The sequence below is a fragment of the Xenopus tropicalis genome, chromosome 1 (assembly GCF_000004195.4).
Source record: "Xenopus tropicalis strain Nigerian chromosome 1, UCB_Xtro_10.0, whole genome shotgun sequence".
NCBI lineage: Eukaryota > Metazoa > Chordata > Amphibia > Anura > Pipidae > Xenopus > Xenopus tropicalis.
The window spans coordinates 16,624,704-16,644,522 of NC_030677.2; the positions used below are offsets into that span (position 1 = coordinate 16,624,704).

The 19,819-nt window shown below is 44.0% G+C and overlaps 1 protein-coding gene across 1 annotated transcript; it reads right to left on the reverse strand.

Annotated features, from left to right (window-relative positions):
- Positions 1–5,965: 5,965 nt before the first annotated feature.
- On the reverse strand, positions 5,966–19,070 carry LOC116411658 (Alstrom syndrome protein 1 homolog). The gene is made up of 9 exons (XM_031904412.1): positions 18,530–19,070; positions 18,184–18,300; positions 17,863–18,033; positions 16,816–17,393; positions 15,581–16,249; positions 10,643–10,820; positions 9,525–9,588; positions 8,799–8,898; positions 5,966–5,974 (listed from the first exon to the last, which is right to left on the reverse strand). Exons 1-9 carry the CDS (start codon positions 19,068–19,070, stop codon positions 5,966–5,968), a joined length of 2,427 nt encoding a protein of 808 aa, XP_031760272.1.
- Between the last annotated feature and the right edge of the window lie 749 nt (positions 19,071–19,819).

Here is a 19,819-nt window from a genome sequence, read left to right on the forward strand (position 1 = left end):
TTGGTAAAGTTAGTTGGTAAATTCTGTTAAAGTGAACACAACATTTAGGAAGAAGCGAATAACATAAGGAATCTATGGTACCATCTCCTTTACTGCTTACCAGGCAGATCGGTGACTTGGGCTCTTCCGTGGGCTCCTCCTGTGAGTGAAAAAAGTTGATGTTACTTTATGTGATAGAAGGCCTATTATCCAATGCAAGTTATCGCTAAAGGGTGAATGTTTAGTCTCACAAAAAGATGCTTTTGATGAGATATAATTAATATGTATAAATAAATGTAGGGTCGATATAGGGATTCATTGTGATAATAATGCAAAGGCTAAAGGCCTCCTTTGCGAGGAGTATATTTCATTCATCAACAATATTTTTTTATACCTGTAGGGCACATTCCTCCAGCCATCAGGTGCTTATGCAATAGGATAATGTTTTGGAACAGTCAGAAGACTGTACCTAGTAGCCTAGTAGCCAGTAGAATATCTAGTCGGATCGGGGACCGCATTGGCTCTTTGATGCGGTCCCCGGACCGACTTGCCTATGCCCGTCATTATAATTCCATCGTTTAGCCCCAGGGCCAAACGATCGAATTAGCCTAAATTCCCCCAATATCGCCCACCCGTAGGTGGGGATTTTGGGAGAAGATCCGTTCGCTTGGCAACATCGCCAAGCGAGCAGATCTTTAGGTGTATGGGGACCTTTAGTAGATACTAAAAATCAACAACAGTTTGTAACAATAAAATCAATAAATCACTGTATTATATGGGTCATCTATGGAGCTGGCAATGGATGATTCTGCAGCTGAATTTCAATATTAAATGGTTTTAAAAGTGAGGAAAGTGACCATTGTTATCAATCAGTGGATAAATGTTTACAAATGTTTATTATTCAAAGGAGAAACAATAGGGGAATGTGGCCAACTGGGAATACATTGACTTAATCCAGTTTGTTTAGTTTGGATTAATATGAGTTCAGTTTGTATATAGTGCAACCTCATCCAGGTTATTGTGTGTAGAAATCTATAGGCAAGGAAATAACACGGCTTTGATAACGCAAATAGGTAGGAAAATGGTGTTTAGGAAATGAAGTTGCTCAGTTCTCTGCTTACCACGACAGATTCAATGATGTTACAATCTGTTTGATCTCGTTTTCTCTGTAGTGAAGAAGAAAAAAAGGTTTAATCACATAAAATAAATGCACAAATATGAAAACTATAATTTAAAAGAAAGCCTAAGTCACTTGGGGGTGCCAAAATGTTAGGTACCCATAACTTATGTCTGCTAAAATTCATTGAAATATTAAATAAACCCAATAGGGCTGTTCTGCCCCCAATAAGGGGTAATTATATCTTAGTTCGGATCAAGTACAGGTACTGTTTTATTATTACAGAGAAAAGGGAATCATTTAACCATTAAATAAACCCAATAGGGTTGTTCTGCCCCCAATAAGGGGTAATTATATCTTAGTTCGGATCAAGTACAGGTACTGTTTTATTATTACAGAGAAAAGGGAATCATTTAACCATTAAATAAACCCAATAGGGCTGTTCTGCCCCCAATAAGGGGTAATTATATCTTAGTTGGGATCAAGTACAGGTACTGTTTTATTATTACAGAGAAAAGGGAAATCATTTAACCATGAAATAAACCCAATAGGGCTGTTCTGCCCCAATAAGGGGTAATTATATCTTAGTTGGGATCAAGTACAGGTACTGTTTTATTATTACAGAGAAAAGGGAATCATTTAACCATTAAATAAACCCAATAGGGCTGTTCTGCCCCAATAAGGGGTAATTATATCTTAGTTGGGATCAAGTACAGGTACTGTTTATTATTACAGAGAAAAGGGAATCATTTAACCATTAAATAAACCCAATAGGGCTGTTCTGCCCCCAATAAGGGGTAATTATATCTTAGTTGGGATCAAGTACAGGTACTGTTTTATTATTACAGAGAAAAGGGAATCATTTAACCATTAAATAAACCCAATAGGGCTGTTCTGCCCCCAATAACGGGTAATTATATCTTAGTTGGGATCAAGTACAGGTACTGTTTTATTATTACAGAGAAAGGGAATCATTTAACCATTAAATAAACCCAATAGGGCTGTTCTGCCCCAATAAGGGGTAATTATATCTTAGTTGGGATCAAGTACAGGTACTGTTTAATTATTACAGAGAAAAAGGAAATCAGTTTTTAAAATTCTGAATTATTTGATTAAAATGGAGTCTATGGGAGACAGGCTTTCCGTAATTCAGAGCTTTCTAGATAATGGGTTTCTGGATAAGGGTTTCTATACCTGTACATTGCCAGTACATTTGCAAGATCATGTGGAAGTCATTGGGAGCTGTCATAGTGAAAAATTTCTACTATTTAGTCAATTAAAGCTTTTCGAGTCTTCATATATTTTTTGAGCTTTGTGACCCGTTAAAAAATGTTAAAATTACGAATTTTAGGTATTCATGGTTTTTCAATCTTTGATGGCACAAATTGACTTTTCAGTACATATATACAGTCTATCAGGTGTTTAGAGATCATCGAGTCGGAGCACAAGTTTGTCTCCCCGTGAACTTTCCCACAGAATGAAATTTATGACGTTACAGTAGAAAGAATGAAACCCTTACCTTGCCGAAGCAAGAGAAACACGATCGAAATCGTTTCACAAATTTTCGAAATTTGCTCATCGCTCAGAATTCTCTCTATGGAGGCAAAAAGGAAAACATCATTTTAGTCATTCCCAGTACTGTGCTCTATGTACAATTCCTGCTTATAATATATGTAAGAACATGGGGGAGCCCTACACTAATGGGGTACCTTGCCCCAGTGCTGGGAAAGAAGTAGAAAAATCATCAAACACAACATTTTATTTTTGGCCGCAGTTTTGTTTAAAAAAAAAAAATTGCCCATAGGGGAATTTCGCAGCAACTCCATGCTTGGGGAAAAATTTCGCTCATTGCTACTTGAGAATATTCTTCTTAACAAATCATCAGAATTTATTATTATTATTATTATTAAAGCAAAAACCCACAAAAGTTGCCAAAAAAAACCTCTCAGGAAATGAAAGCTTGTGAGATTCAATAGAAGTCAATAGGAATTATCTCTAAAAGCTTCTTTTCTCAGTTCTTTAAAACAATTAAGATTTTTTTTGTGACTCTCGCTGGTGTGCGGCTTTTGTGTGCGAAAAAAATGCATGCAGAAACATTTTGGAATTTTCTTAAATAATCCACTATTTGAAAAAGAAACCCAAAAAATACGTTGCATAGGTTTTGTTACATTTATTTGTTGTGTGTTTTCCCCAGTAAATATGTAATTGAATAATTAAATGTATTTTAGTATTATCATTATTATTATTAACATTTATTTATAAAGCGCCAACATATCCCGCAGCGCTGTACAATAAGTGGGTTTCATACATTGGGCATACAGAGTAACATATAAAGCAATCAGTAACCGATACAAGAGGTGAAGAGAGCCCTGCCCAAAAGAGCTTACAATCTACAAGGAGAAAGGGTTGGGACACAAGGTGTGGGAACTACATGTATCCATATAAAATAAGCATAGGGAATGTGCGGTTATTGTAGGTACATCATATGAGCATAGGAAATGCTGCCATTACAGTATTCGTATCAAATCAGCACAGAGAATGCCCCACGATCAAATAAATAAAATATAAGCATAGGAAATGGCACCATTTTTGTAGGAAGGAACAAGTACAACATCCCCTTTATACATCTCTGTTGTTATTATCATCCCAACATATTCACAGCATCACTGCAGTCTCTAAGGCCACACAGTTCCTATTCTAAAATTATGATTTTTACTCATGTTTTCATCTGAACCAAAAGAGCTCTACTCACCTCAGTCGCCTGATAAAGACTGAGACAGTTGGGCTGCTGCTGTAACGGTCACTGTAAGATTCACATTGTGACATCAAAGGGATTTAACGGTCACCGTGAGACTCACATGATTGCTGGGGAGATTTGAAAGTAAACAAGTTGAAGTGGAAAATGCCGTTTTGTTGCCATGACGAGTGTGTCGGTTACCCATTCTCAGTAAAGGGAATGATACCACTGGAGCACGTATCATATCTTTGCCCAAGGAACACTGACAGTATTGTACAAATGATATATTAATAAAGAGATTACTGGAATGCGACATTTTGGGCTCAATGTGTTTGCCCATGGCAGTATCCCTTTAGCCAAAGCCTGACAGACTGGAAAGCAGACTAGCAATACATCACATACACAGAGAACTAAGTAAAAAAACAGATTTGTTTTTCCAAGTGAACTTAGGAGCGGAGATGTCGGGTGTAAAATTGAAATTATGCCTTTGCTAAAATAATGTGCCAAAAGTATGATATAGCAAATACTCCGAGTAATTACACCAGTGTGTTTCCTCCATATAGTAACACTGGGGAAATGACACTGGTGGAATTAATGACATCTAGCGGGATATTAGTATAGATTATATCATGCAGCTAATAAGGTGCTAAACTGGCCGCTGCATCATTATACTGTACTTATGTACCCAGCGCTGTACAGCAGAATACATTAATACAAACAGGGGATTATCAAGATAATAATAGATAAATACAAAGTATAACAATAATACAAATAAATACAAGATACAGCTGCAATAAGTTAAAGACACAAGAGGATGGAGGTCCCTGCCCCGTAGAGCTTAAGTAGCGCTTTATAAATAAAGATATACATACATACTGGCAGGTTGTCAGCCTAGATTTGGACAAATTACTTTTGGTAAGAAATGGCAATGGTGCACATAATAAACTGGTGTATTTTTTCACTAGCAGAATTAATTCTGGCAAAAAGCCACAAATGTTTTCCAGTGCATAGTTATTACACAGATTAATGCAGACAATTGTATACCCAAGGAACACACAGGGGTCATTTATTTACACACATGCAGTGCCATTTTGGATTGCAAAATACAGGTATGGGATCCCTTATCCGGAAACCCGTTTTCCAGAAAGCTCTGAATTACGGAAAGCCTGTCTCCCATAGACTCCATCAAATAATTCAGAATTTTAAAACTGATTTCCTTTTTCTCTGTAGTAATAAAACAGTACCTGTACTTGATCCCAACTAAGATATAATTACCCCTTATTGGGGGCAGAACAGCCCTATTGGGTTTATTTCATGGTTAAATGATTCCCTTTTCTCTGTAATAATAAAACAGTACCTGTACTTGATCCCAACTAAGATATAATTACCCCTTATTGGGGGCAGAACAGCCCTATTGGGTTTATTTCATGGTTAAATGATTCCCTTTTCTCTGTAATAATAAAACAGTACCTGTACTTGATCCCAACTAAGATATAATTACCCCTTATTGGGGCAGAACAGCCCTATTGGGTTTATTTCATGGTTAAATGATTCCCTTTTCTCTGTAATAATAAAACAGTACCTGTACTTGATCCCAACTAAGATATAATTACCCCTTATTGGGGCAGAACAGCCCTATTGGGTTTATTTAATGGTTAAATGATTCCCTTTTCTCTGTAATAATAAAACAGTACCTGTACTTGATCCCAACTAAGATATAATTACCCCTTATTGGGGGCAGAACAGCCCTATTGGGTTTATTTAATGGTTAAATGATTCCCTTTTCTCTGTAATAATAAAACAGTACCTGTACTTGATCCCAACTAAGATATAATTACCCCTTATTGGGGCAGAACAGCCCTATTGGGTTTATTTAATGGTTAAATGATTCCCTTTTCTCTATAATAATAAAACAGTACCTGTACTTGATCCCAACTAAGATATAATTACCCCTTATTGGGGGCAGAACAGTCCTATTGGGTTTATTTCATGGTTAAATGATTCCCTTTTCTCTGTAATAATAAAACAGTACCTGTACTTGATCCCAACTAAGATATAATTACCCCTTATTGGAGGCAAAACAGGAGGACCCTTCCTTTAGATCTCCCGCCCCCTATAAACTGCCATAGTTGTTAGTTTAACTGTAAGACAGAAAGGACTAATAATAGAAATAATAGAAACCATTAGTTTATTCAGCAAATGACATTATTATTATTATTATTATTATATCAGCCTAATTCTGTCGCTGCAGGTAGCTCATCACATGTATTTACACACAAACACACAGTGAGTACAACACAATAATAAACTGGATGGAAAATATATTCCATAAAACAAGAAAAATAGGCGCTTCCATGGTTTGTGACTTTCTGTAAAGTGAATATAAGAAAGGGATGAGGTGCCAAGAATCAAACTGCTTTACGCCAACCCATCGGTGCTTTATTGTTATAGAGGGGACCCAGTGAGGGAATGATATCTATCCTGTGAGCAGGCTGGGTGCCAGGCCGGGTACCCAGTGAGGGAATGATATCTATCCTGTGAGCAGGCTGGGTGCCAGGCCGGGTACCCAGTGAGGGAATGATATCTATCCTGTGAGCAGGCTGGGTGCCAGGCCGGGTACCCAGTGAGGGAATGATATCTATCCTGTGAGCAGGCTGGGTGCCAGGCCGGGTACCCAGTGAGGGAATGATATCTATCCTGTGAGCAGGCTGGGTGCCAGGCCGGGTACCCAGCGAGGGAATGATATCTATCCTGTGAGCAGGCTGGGTGCCAGGCCGGGTACCCAGTGAGGGAATGATATCTATCCTGTGAGCAGGCTGGGTGCCAGGCCAGGGAACCCAGCGAGGGAATGATATCTATCCTGTGAGCAGGCTGGGTGCAAGGCCGGGTACCCAGTGAGAGAATAATATCTATCCTGTGAGCAGGCCGGGTACCCAGTGAGGGAATGATATTTATCCTGTGAGCAGGCTGGGTGCCAGGCCGGGTACCCACTGAAGGAATGATATCTATCCTGTGAGCAGGCTGGGTGCAAGGCCGGGTACCAAGTGAGGGAATGATATCTATCCTGTGAGCAGGCTGGGTGCAAGGCCGGGTACCAAGTGAGGGAATGATATCTATCCTGTGAGCAGGCTGGGTGCAAGGCCGGGTACCCAGTGAGGGAATGATATCTATCCTGTGAGCAGGCTGGGTGCCAGGCCGGGTACCCAGTGAGGGAACGATATCTATCCTGTGAGCAGGCTGGGTGCAAGGCCGGGTACCCAGTGAGGGAATGATATCTATCCTGTGAGCAGGCTGGGTGCCAGGCTGGGTGCCAGGCCGGGTACCAAACGAGGGAATGATATCAATCCTGTGAGCAGGCTGGGTGCCAGGCCGGGTACCCAGTGAGGGAATGATATCTATCCTGTGAGATGGCTGGGTGCGAGGCCGGGTACCCAAAGAGGGAATGATATCAATCCCGTCAGCAGGCTGGGTGCCAGGCCGGGTACCCAGTGAGGGAATGATATCTATCCTGTGAGATGGCTGGGTGCAAGGCCGGGTACCCAGTGAGGGAATGATATCTATCCTGTGAGCAGGCTGGGTGCCAGGCCGGGTACCCAGCGAGGGAATGATATCTATCCTGTGAGCAGGCTGGGTGCCAGGCCGGGTATCCAGTGAGGGAATGATATCTATCCTGTGAGCAGGCTGGGTGCCAGGCCGGGTACCCAGCGAGGGAATGATATCTATCCTGTGAGCAGGCTGGGTGCCAGGCCGGGTACCCAGTGAGGGAATGATATCTATCCTGTGAGATGGCTGGGTGCAAGGCCGGGTACCCAGTGAGGGAATGATATCTATCCTGTGAGCAGGCTGGGTGCCAGGCCGGGTATCCAGTGAGGGAATGATATCTATCCTGTGAGCAGGCTGGGTGCCAGGCCGGGTACCCAGTGAGGGAATGATATCTATCCTGTGAGATGGCTGGGTGCGAGGCCGGGTACCCAAAGAGGGAATGATATCAATCCCGTCAGCAGGCTGGGTGCCAGGCCGGGTACCCAGTGAGGGAATGATATCTATCCTGTGAGATGGCTGGGTGCCCGGCCGGGTACCCAGTGAGGGAATGATATCTATCCTGTGAGCAGGCTGGGTTCCAGGCCGGGTACCCAGTGAGGGAATGATATCTATCCTGTGAGATGGCTGGGTGCAAGGCCGGGTACCCAGTGAGGGAATGATATCTATCCTGTGAGCAGGCTGGGTGCCAGGCCGGGTATCCAGTGAGGGAATGATATCTATCCTGTGAGCAGGCTGGGTGCCAGGCCGGGTACCCAGCGAGGGAATGATATCTATCCTGTGAGCAGGCTGGGTGCCAGGCCGGGTACCAAACGAGGGAATGATATCTATCCTGTGAGCAGGCTGGGTGCCAGGCCGGGTACCCAGTGAGGGAATGATATCTATCCTGTGAGCAGGCTGGGTGCCAGGCCGGGTACCCAGTGAGGGAATGATATCTATCCTGTGAGCAGGCTGGGTGCCAGGCCGGGTACCCAGTGAGAGAATGATATCTATCCTGTGAGCAGGCTGGGTGCCAGGCCGGGTACCCAGTGAGGGAATGATATCTATCCTGTGAGCAGGCTGGGTGCCAGGCCGGGTACCCAGCGAGGGAATGATATCTATCCTGTGAGCAGGCTGGGTGCCAGGCCGGGTACCCAGTGAGAGAATGATATCTATCCTGTGAGCAGGCTGGGTGCCAGGCCGGGTACCCAGTGAGGGAATGATATCTATCCTGTGAGCAGGCTGGGTGCCAGGCCGGGTACCCAGTGAGGGAATGATATCTATCCTGTGAGCAGGCTGGGTGCCAGGCCGGGTACCCAGCGAGGGAATGATATCTATCCTGTGAGCAGGCTGGGTGCCAGGCCAGGGTATGATATCTAGCAAAGCACTGATAATATGGGAACATAAATACTGCAGCGCTTGGTGTATAAGATGCACAAAACAAACCTTCCGAAAGAGCTGAGCCTTCAGCCGATAGGATTCGTACTCCTGTCTCCTCTTCTCTGCCTCTCGTCTTTTCTTCACTTCTGGGAGCTGCTCATAAATCCTGGGAACAAACAGCAACAATAAGTCCCAGAATTACCCCCTCCAAGCCCAAGGAACATGGGTCTCTCAGCAGGCGAGGAATTACAGGAGTCGCAGCTGTACAGACGGACCCCATTACAGCCTTGCCTCAGAGCTCAGTACAATGCCAGCAGTACCTTGGGTTTAGTGAATCCTTATAAGATTCTAGGCCTGAACACTATGCAGCACCCTGGGCAGACTAAAGTCTTTTTGGAGAAGGTTTATTTTCTTTTCATTTCTTGGCAGGGCAGGCAGGAGGAGTGAGCAGGGCAGGCAGAAGGGGTGAGCAGGGCAGGCAGGAAGTGAGGGTGCAGGTGGGCAGGGCAGGCAGAAGGAGTGAGCAGGGCAGGCAGGAAGTGAGGGTGCAGGTGGGCAGGGCAGGCAGGAAGTGAGGGTGCAGGTGGGCAGGGCAGGCAGGAAGTCAGGGTGCAGGCGGGCAGGGCAGGCAGAAGGGGTGAGCAGGGCAGGTGGGCAGGGCAGGCAGGAAGTGAGGGTGCAGGTGGGCAGGGCAGGCAGGAAGTGAGGGTGCAGGTGGGCAGGGCAGGCAGGAAGTGAGGGTGCAGGACAGCTGAGAGGCAGGAGATAAAATATAACTGGGGCTTAACTCACCTTTTGGAGTGCTGGACCATTTCTTTCTTAGGGATCATTCTGTTCTTCTGGTTTAACCTGTAGTCTAAAGAGAAAGCTCTGGTTCATATGGAGCAGCCACAGAGTGCAATAAGACAATAAACACAGCCATAAAACTACTTATATCACCTAAATTACCTAAAATTCTTAAACTGTTGCTGATTGAGATGGCTTATATGAAGATAATGTAACACTGCTTAGTTACACACTCAAACACCCAGATAAGCAGAGTGTTCTAGAAAGGGAAACCCCTATATAAACAGAAACACAAATCCAACATCTGAATCCTCTGAGCAGCCCTGTTTCTATTCAGCCCTATGGCACACTGGTGGGTTGTTCCCAGAACCTCCCATGGAGCATTACGAGCAAGAGTGTAACATATAAGAGGCCTATGGGTTGGCTGCAAGAGAAGAGCAATATGGCAGAGAGAGAACGTGAGCTGTACAGGCCACGAAACATACGTGTCTCGAGGTGGCTAAAGCACGGGCAGCTGTGCCCCAAATATATGAGCTGCGGGCAGTGGGAATAAAAAGAAATGGTGGAGTTATCACTTTCCTGCAAAAAACATGCAGTTATGAGACAGTCAGTGCAGTAAGGCAAGAAGAGTCAGTCACATTTGGTATCTGGGCTGTCTAACATTCAATTACTGTTAAACTACAAGTCAGTGAATGCTGGGCGTTGTAGTTCATTAACAGCTGGAAAGTGGATAAATTATGGGGGAAACAGGCAGCTATACAGAAGCAAACTGACACCTATTTACTCTCATTTTCTGTACCTGCTTCCCCCAGATGATCTTTCACATACAGTAGGGAGAATAAATAAGTGAATCCAAAGTTACCTGTTCAGGACTTACTCAGGTACAGAGCTCTTAATCTCTGCATATCCCTCTCCCGGACTGTTCTCTGCCCATGGTCAGATAGGGCAAGTCAATCCAAATTCCCCCCCCATTCAAAATAAGCTGTACTTCCTACCCCAGGGCTGCTCTGTTTGGCCAGGTAACTAGGGTGCTATTGGATCCACTCTAGTGACAATATACAGTGTACAAATGACACCTAATGGCAGGATAAGGAGGCCGTGAGTGACCTCTCACTAAATCTCACCTTGCAGCTGCTGCTGCGCTGTCTCCCACTCGCCTGCTTTTGCCGGTTGGTTGAATAGTTTCTCTCTTTCACTCTGGAAAACAGTCTGCAGTTTGCGCTCCTCGGCTATAAGGTGCAAGCGCTTCACCCTCTCCCCGGAGCGGAATATGAAATCGGGTCGGTGAGTCTTCAGAGATTCCTGGACCGAACATTTCCAATTAGCAAGTGACACTTACATTGTGCTGTAGTTTATCTGCAATATGTGTGTGTGAAATATACAGAACCTATAGGAGTAAGTACCATAGGAACCCCACCACCCTATAATGCTCAGCAGAGGCAAACAGAACCAGGAACAGAACACACAGGGTTTCCCTCTGCTCTGCAGTCCCTCCTAGGAACTGGGAAGCCACAAATACTCTTCAACTTAATGTTCTATCTATTCTGGTGCTATTGCCACAGTAGCAGGAGAGACCATTATGCTGCAGTTAAACTCTGAATCTCAATAAGTGGCCAATAAGTCTTGCCACGTGTTCTCACTTTAAGGCCTATGACTGGGCACTTTCGATAAAAAGGTTCGATTGCAGAGTTAACCCCTTGCTGAGTGATAGAGGAGAGACTTGTTAGCTCCTTGGGCAAGTGCTTACCTGCAGAGTAACTTTGACAATTGGCTTCAGTGCCTTGTTCTCAGGGGGATCCAAGTGGGATCTATTTAGCTGGTTACATAGTTACATAGGGTTGAAAAAAGACCAGTGTCCATCAAGTTCAACCCATCCAAGTAAACCAGCACACCTAACCCACACCTACCAATCTATACACTCACATACATAAACTATAAATACAACCAGTAATACTAACTGTAGATATTAGTATCACAATTCCCCAACCTCACTGCCCTCACCGTGAGGAACCCCCTACGCTGCTTCAAATGGAAGCTCCGTTCCTCTAATCTAAAGGGGTGACCTCTGGTGCGTTGATTGTTTTTATGGGAAAAAAGAAGATCCCCCAACTGCCTATAATCCCCTCTAATGTACTTGTACAGAGTAATCATGTCCCCTCGCAAGCGCCTCTTTTCCAGAGAAAACAACCTCAACCTCGACAGTCTAACCTTATAGTTTAACCCTTCCATCCCCTTAACCAGTTTAGTTGCACGTCTCTGCACTCTCTCCAGCTCATTAATATCCTTCTTAAGGACTGGAGCCCAAAACTGCCCCCCATACTCAAGGTGAGGCCTTACCAGGGACCTATAAAGGGGCAAAATTATGTTTCATCCCTTGAGTCAATGCCCTTTTTTATACAAGACAGCACTTTATTTGCTTTAGTAGCCACAGAATGACACTGCCTGGCATTAGACAACTTGTTATCTACAAAAACCCCTAGATCCTTCTCCATTAAGGACCCCCCCAACACACTACCATTCAGTAGATAGTTTGCGTTTATATTATTTCTACCAAAGTGCATAACTTTGCACTTATCAACATTGAACCTCATTTCCCAGTTTGCTGCCCAGTTATCTAATTTTGTCAAATCGCTCTGCAAAGCGGCACATCCTGCATGGAACTTATAGTTTTGCACAATTTTGTGTCATCAGCAAAAATAGAAACAGTACTGTCTATGCCCACCTCCAGGTCATTAATAAACAAGTTAAAAAGCAAAGGCCCAAGGACTGACCCCTGCGGTACCCACTAACCACACTGCTCCAATTAGAAAATGTTCCATTTACCCCACTCTTTGTACTCTATCCTTCAGCCAGTTCTCTATCCAATTACAAATATTATGTTCTAGGCCAATATTCCTCAATTTGATCATTAACCTTCTGTGAGGTACTGTATCAAACGCTTTAGCAAAGTCCAAGTAGATCCCATCAACTGCCATTCCAGCATCAAGGTTCCTACTCACCTCCTCATAAAAGGCGACTAAATTAGTCTGGCAAGATCTGTTACGCATAAAACCATGCTGGCACAAACTAATAGTATTGTGAACTGCAATGTATTCAAGTACCCTATCCTTATTACCCCTTCCAGAAGCTTTCCTACTACTGATGTCAGACTAACAGGCCTATAGTTTTCAGGCTGAGAACGGGATCCCTTTTTAAATAATGGCACCACATTAGCAATCCGCCAGTCTCTCGGCACCATGCCAGACCTCAATGAATCCTGAAAAATTAAGTGAAGAGGTTTGGCAATCACAGCGCTCAGCTCATTTAATACCCTGGGATGAATCCCATCCGGCCCTGGACCTTTGTTTACCTTTACGTGTTCAAGTCTCTTTTGAATTTCCTCCACTTTTATTCAGCCATAAAGGTTTTGCTTTGCAATGCCTCTCCTTGCTTACAAGGGGGATATACTGTTGTGTATACCTGCAAAGCAATGTTTTAAAGATGTTCCATTTTCCTTCTGTGTCTAACCCCATGAAAAGCCTTTCCCAGTTGACACATTGCAGAGATGCCCTTATACTGGCAAAGTCTGCACGTCTAAAATTGAGCGTTTTAGTTACTCCCTTATAGCGCTGTCTCTGCAGCATTATCTCAAAGGAGACCATGTTGTGATCACTGTTCCCCAAATGCTCACCCACACAAATGTTAGAGATGAGTTCATTATTATTAGATATCACCAGGTCCAAAATAGAGTCATTCCTAGTGGGTTCTTGAACCGCCTGAAATAAAAAGTTGTCATTTAGCATATTTACAAACCTACTAGCTTTTTCTGACTTAGCCACCCCATTACTCCAGTCAATGTCCGGATAATTAAAGTCCCCCATAATAACAACTTGACCCAGTTTTGAAGCCTCCTCCATTTGCAACAATAGCTGGGCCTCATCCCCCTCATCTATACGGGGTGGTTTATAACATACACCAATGATCATTTTCTTTGTGACCTTCAGCCCTACTGAAATTTCTACCCAAAGAGATTCGACGTTTTCATTGGTAATGTCTTTATTACATGGCTTTAAATCTGACTTTACGTAAAGACAAACCCCTCCACCCTTTTTAATCACTCTGTCCCTCCTAAAAAGCGTATAACCATTTAAATTCGCAGCTGGTCACGGACTTCCTCCACGTTCTTCTCTCGCAGGGGTTCCCTCCAAGGCTTTGTATTGGTCAGAGGCTCGTACCAACTTACACTGGGGCCTTTCTTCATGCCAGACCTATTCTCCTTTCTTGAGTCCGATTTCAAGTCCTCAGTTGGAACAAACCAACTCAGCCCTGCAGGAAGGTGCATGTGTAAAAAGTAACCATGTAGGACTACTTCTTCCCCCTCATAGAGTGACCCAACAAATCCTCTACCCTAACAAATATGGGGAACTAATGTATCCCTGTGCATCCTATAGTTCTATTACAAAGAACTGCGTTGATATAACAGCAGTAGTATATCTTACAAGGGGATTGTAAATGTAACAGCCACGTGCAATTTCTGCGTAACCGACACATAGTAAAGAATGACTCCAAGGATTCCCATCAAACCTCCTGTCTGTACCATTACCACCTTGTAATGGGCTGTACATATAAATAGCACTATATGAAGATCTACATGGATATCAAATCGTCATATAATATGTCGCCACCAGAGGGCACTGTTTAATAGTCTGGGCTTCAATTAATAAATACACCCATACAAAGCAAACCAAATTCCACCTGCAGAGTAACATGAATGTATACTGTATGAATATAGAATATTTTACCCTCTCTGGTTCAAGAATTGCCCGCTTTTAAGCAACTTTTTATGCCATCAAGGAATAAATCTCCTCAATGAAAGGATGCATGGGGAGGAGATAGAGGGGGATAAAACCACATTATCATCATATTACAAACCTGAGCCAAAAAGCAACTAACCTTGTGCTGCGACCTGCTTGCTCCTCCCACCTCGCTGAGTAAAGACACTGCTGTCCCAGAAGCGCTCACCCTTCTGTCCGTGCCCCTGGGTAAGAGGTTTATGGGGGTCTCCTCTTGGCGAAGGAAAAACTGTGCCAACATCCCTTGTGTTTTTCTTAGTAGCACTATTTACTATTTCCAGATTTCCTGCAGGAATAACAAACAAAATGGCTGCTGATCATTACAGAATTGGTGCAAACAGGGGACAAGAATCTAATTTCTTTCATTCTCTGTTATATAGGCTTAAAGGGTGCTCATCTTGAACTGAGACCATTTGCAATTGGTTTTAAATGTATTACTTTTTCTCCAGTTTGGAATTTCATCGGCTATCTGGTTGCTAAGGTCTTGTTTACCTTAGCAACCAGGCAGTCGTTTAAATGAGAGACTGGAATATGAATAGGAGGGGGTCAAAATAGAAAGATAAAAAATAAGTAAAAATAATAAGGTCATAGAGCAATAGTTTTTTAGCTTCCGTAGTTATTGCCCCCCCCCCCCCTTTGGAAAGCTGGAAAAATTTAGAAGAGGAAGGGAAATAATTTTCAAACTATAACTAAATTATTTAATCAGGATCAACTGCAAAGTTGCTAGGAATTGGACATTCTATAAAATATTACGGTACACATTATCTGATCTGCAAACTATGGCTGGCAGGAAAAACATGGCTGCAGTCAGAGTCAGGAGAGTGGCATTTCAGTGGGAGAAAGGAAGTGAATGGGAAACTGAGTGGCGTGGGGAAGGGAACCCACCTGCCTGAACACCTTTGTTTAAGTACTTGTTGCTCCTTTTGCTTTTGAGGGCTGGTCTTGGTTGCCAAGAGCTGTCAGACGTGGAGGCAGAAGATATGGATTCTGGGGTCTTCATTAAAGATAAAAAAAAAATAAGAAACATAATGAGTAATCCCCATTTAGTGGCATGACAGCAAGGGTCCATTTCAGCATAACCAGGCTATGTGAGGAGATAAAAAGGCTACGTAACATAATATACATAATGTAAACTACAGCACACATACTTGGACAGTTCTTACGGAATAATGCAACTATAAATCCCAGTATCAAGAGTCAGAACTAACAGGAATAAAATGGAGTCTTTACCTTATTTAAGCTTCTGTGAAGTCCCCCCGTGTCTATTCTGGCGGCAGGGTTCCTGCTGGGCTTGCCTGTGCTTTCTTCCGAGCGTCTCTTCTGAAGGTCGATGGCGCTGTACAAGCGGGAGAGCCGGGACGATGGACAGACCCTTTCAGGACCGAAGGCGTTAATAAGGCGTATGGTGTCTATGGTAGAAACAGAGCTGGATACCGTCTTTAGAGTGGAGCTGGATTCTGATGTCTGTGTAGTCACCTCGCTGCCTGTTTGTGTAGCCGTTCCTGTTTCAGAGGGGGCGCTGTCGGATTTGGCGCTTTGGAGCAGTGGGTACAAGTCTGAGCCTACAGAGCTCTCATCAGCATGACTAGTAATGTCTATCTCATCTAGCGAATATCTGCCCCCTACATGAAGGCCTGTTCCTGAGAGCTTCTTGTCATACCATCTTTCTCCTTTATGGCCACTGCCCTCCCAGCTTCTCTCTTTCACATGGTTCTTGCTTTGCTCTAGGTCAGCAAGTGGTTCGTCCTTTGCCGAGTGTGGAGAGTGGGAAGAGGAATTGTGAAGGAGCCTGGCTAGGCGATCTAGCCTCTCCACCAGTGAAAGCTCATGATTGCTCTTGGATTCCGACTGCTGAAGCTTTTTCCTATTTGTATAACGAGCCCATAGATCATCCAGACTCTGTTGGGACAAAACACAGAAAGAAATCGCCAGCGTTCGGTCTAACCCACGCTGTAGTGTTGACCAGCTGCTAGAAACACACTATTGTACCAGCGCTCGGTCTAACCAACAATCTGGAGTTGACCAGTTGCTATAAACGATAAAAAGCCATTACTTATACACAAAGAGAAAGAAAGTTTGCCAGCACTTAGTTTGCCTTTAAAAATAATTTTTACAAAAAATGAGGTGTTAGTACCACACTTTGGCCAAAATATGTAAGCTCACGTGCCACGTCAAGGCCCCTCATTATACGTGAGTCCTACACTGTCTAATGACTTTGAGTCTGTGATGCAAATAAAATAAAGTTCCCCAGAAAACAATGTGACTGAGTATTAAGACCTATTGCACCTACCTTTAGCTCAGAAAGGCTCTAGTGGGAAAGCAGGGAGCTTTTAAGCCCCAGCTCATTAGCACACACATGAAAGTGATTCATTGGTTTAAAGGCTACATAGCAGCGAGAAGCAAAATTTGGCTACAATTTGTACACAAAACACAGAAAGAAATTGCCAGCGCTCGGTCTAACCCACGCTGTAGTGTTGACCAGCTGATAGAAAAACACTATTGTGCCAGCGCTGTTGGGAGACAGAGCTCTGATCCAGAGTGGCCTGGGACTTGTGCAACCGCTTATGGCCATCAGACTCCCGAGTCACAGACATGTAGCGGCCATTGGTATAGGAATTCTCACCGTTTCTTCCATTGGTGACAGACCTGCCACCAAGTGAAGTTGGAGAGACCTTTCCAGGCAGTGGGCTACTCCCAGTGACTTTAAGGCTGGGAGAACTTTTTGAAAAAGGAAAAGAAATAGTTTTAGCATTTCTTAGCAAAGAACCTTCAGCTGGACTGTTCCACCTCAGGCTGGGGCTGCCATCACGTCGCTGGTCCCTGTTGAAATCTATTTCTGGCGTTAAGGGGAAGAATTCATTATCCTCAGTGTGGCTGGAGAGAAGGGAAGGCCTTTCCCTCTGATTATCTAATCTGGAATCGCGTTCATATTGAAAGTTTCCTTGTGTAAGAGCAGTACGGGGAGCTTTAGTATCGGAACCCATCTGATGCTCTGGCTCTTTCTCCAGCGTATGTCGTACAGCCGACCTTGTTGGTAAAGTCTCTATAAAATACAAGACACTGTTAGTAACAGGTTCAGACTTGGAGTCAAAATAGGCCCAATAAATAGTGAGTGTCTATGGCATCTTACAGCAGCCCCTCTGGCATTTGCCAAAACCCACAGATTGCCAGTCTCGGCCTGGTTATGAACCATACACAATTAATACAAGATGCACAGTTCAGCTTTGCATGGGATAAAATCTAGGAATCTACGTTCTGAGGAACATCATTGGATCTCTTATGTGTAGTTACCCAGGCACAGAGTTTAGGTAAGACTTTTTCAGAGGAAATAGAAATCAAGTACCAATACTGAGGCACATTATGTACCTTACACAAGGCACAAAACCTTTGATAAGAGAAGAGCCAGTAAAGAGAGGTGGTATTAAATGCTACAGACTTTGCAAATATCTAAGAGAACCCAGAGCCATTGGAGCCCAGAAACAGTACAACCTGTGTAAGAAGGTTCTGCTCACCTGAGGCATTTCCTTTATGTGGTGCTGTGCTTGCTTCCCAGGCCAGCTTGGGGCTGGAGCCTTTGCTGTATATGCCTTCTTTATGCCGGACCAGTGCCGAATCGGATAGGCTATCCATGCCAGAGCCCAGCACTTCCACTGGAAATTTGGGTGAAACTGCATCATTGGAGCCTTATGATAAAGACGAAGTGGAGACTGTTGCAGGAATACAGACTGTATGGGCAGCCCACTATGTTTACTCATAGGGAAAACTATTAAACATTCATTTTATATTCTATCATTAGCTACAAAACAGTAGGCGGAAGTTTTATCCAGACTAACCTGTGTGGGAGCTCTCTATGGTGCTGACAGGAGAGATCCTGGATAACCCATCAGTGTAGGGAACATAGAACAACTCAGGGCTCCCATGAGGTCTGTATGGCACGAGCAAAGGTTGATCTACAACAAAAAGAATGAGGCACAATCTTTCAAAAATTCTCGTCAACTTCATATGGTAAGTCATATTTATAAATATATTACAATAAAAATATGATGGGATAGGACGGTATAAATAAGTAATATGCAGAGAAGAAATGTGCAAATACTAATCTATACCTCAGGAAAAGAATGGTTTCTGTCAGTCGGGACGTGCAATAAATTTACAATGTAACTGCACAATAAGACTTACCAGTGGCTGGGGAGAGTCGGGCATGGTATAAAGGCTGCCTCTCTGGAGTGGTGTTGGCTGTTACATCTGGAGACCTGGATATTATATCCTTTTCTCTACTGTCAATAAATATCTCAGCAGAGAAGGTTGTTTTGGCTGTGCTCTCCATGGTTATCTGTGTCGTTGCATCATGTAAGGGAATGCGGCCGAGCACCACAGATGCTGCACTCTCTGGCGTAGATAGGGAACTCACAGGTGGGCGAATGCCACTGTCACTTGGATTTGTGTGCAAATGGAGGGAAGATAATGTCAGTTTTTCATCAGCAAGATCTTGTTTTATTAATGCCCCCTCCTTCCCTGGCAAGTTTGCAGCACGTGATGGGGACAGATCAGGTTCCTGCAGCTTGGCCACATTATTAACACATGCAGAGCCACTCAGGAGCTTTGGGTCAAAGTCGAGTTTCTTGGAGTCCTCCTGTTTGGGGGAGATTTGAACATGAACACACGATATGGCTTTTCTAGCTGGAGAAGCAGCAGCAGCAGCAGGGTGGCTGGCTGGCATACAGGGCTCTGTGCGATATGAACTGTGTTCTGAATGGAAGCTCTGATCTAAGCCAACGGTTAGAGGAACATCTTCATGGAAGTCAGGGTGGCTATAAGGAGTGATTTGTGGTGCCACAGAGGTAATGCTGCCCTCATTATCAGTGCAAGTCAGGTTACATAGTGCAAAACTGTTGTGAGCATGAAGGCTGCATTCGGATGAATCAGGAGTGGGACTGTGTTGCCAATGTCGGTATTCAGTAGCCAGATGGGAGGCCGGAGTATCCTGAGGAGCCACTACAGGTGTGTCTGATACAGAAAGAGACTTAGCTGGTGCACTGAGGATCAGTTTGTTGGGATCAGACCCATCATGGCTGCGTGGCCGCACAGCGGGAGAAGTTTCTGCACGACACGTCCTTTCGGAACTGGAGGAAAGGGAAAGAGGAGAGCTGCGTTTGCGTGATGAAAAGGTAATGGATGTAACTGGCTTGGAGGATTCTCCACTCAGTGGTGGATAAGCAGGAGCCCCCTGTTGGCTCAGTTCCCTCTTTGTGCCGGAAGCTTCTCTGAAATCCAAATCTGTCAACTTCAATGTCTGGGGCACAAAGGCCTCTTCCAACAGGCGAGACTCCTCTTTCACTTAGGTGTGAGCATTCTCTTTGTTGAATGTTTCTGCAGTTGTGAGAGGTGCCAACTGTTCCGGAGCTCTCTCGAGCAACTTAGGGTGCATTCTAGGACTGGACTGACCGAGGTCAGGTGACGGAGTCATGT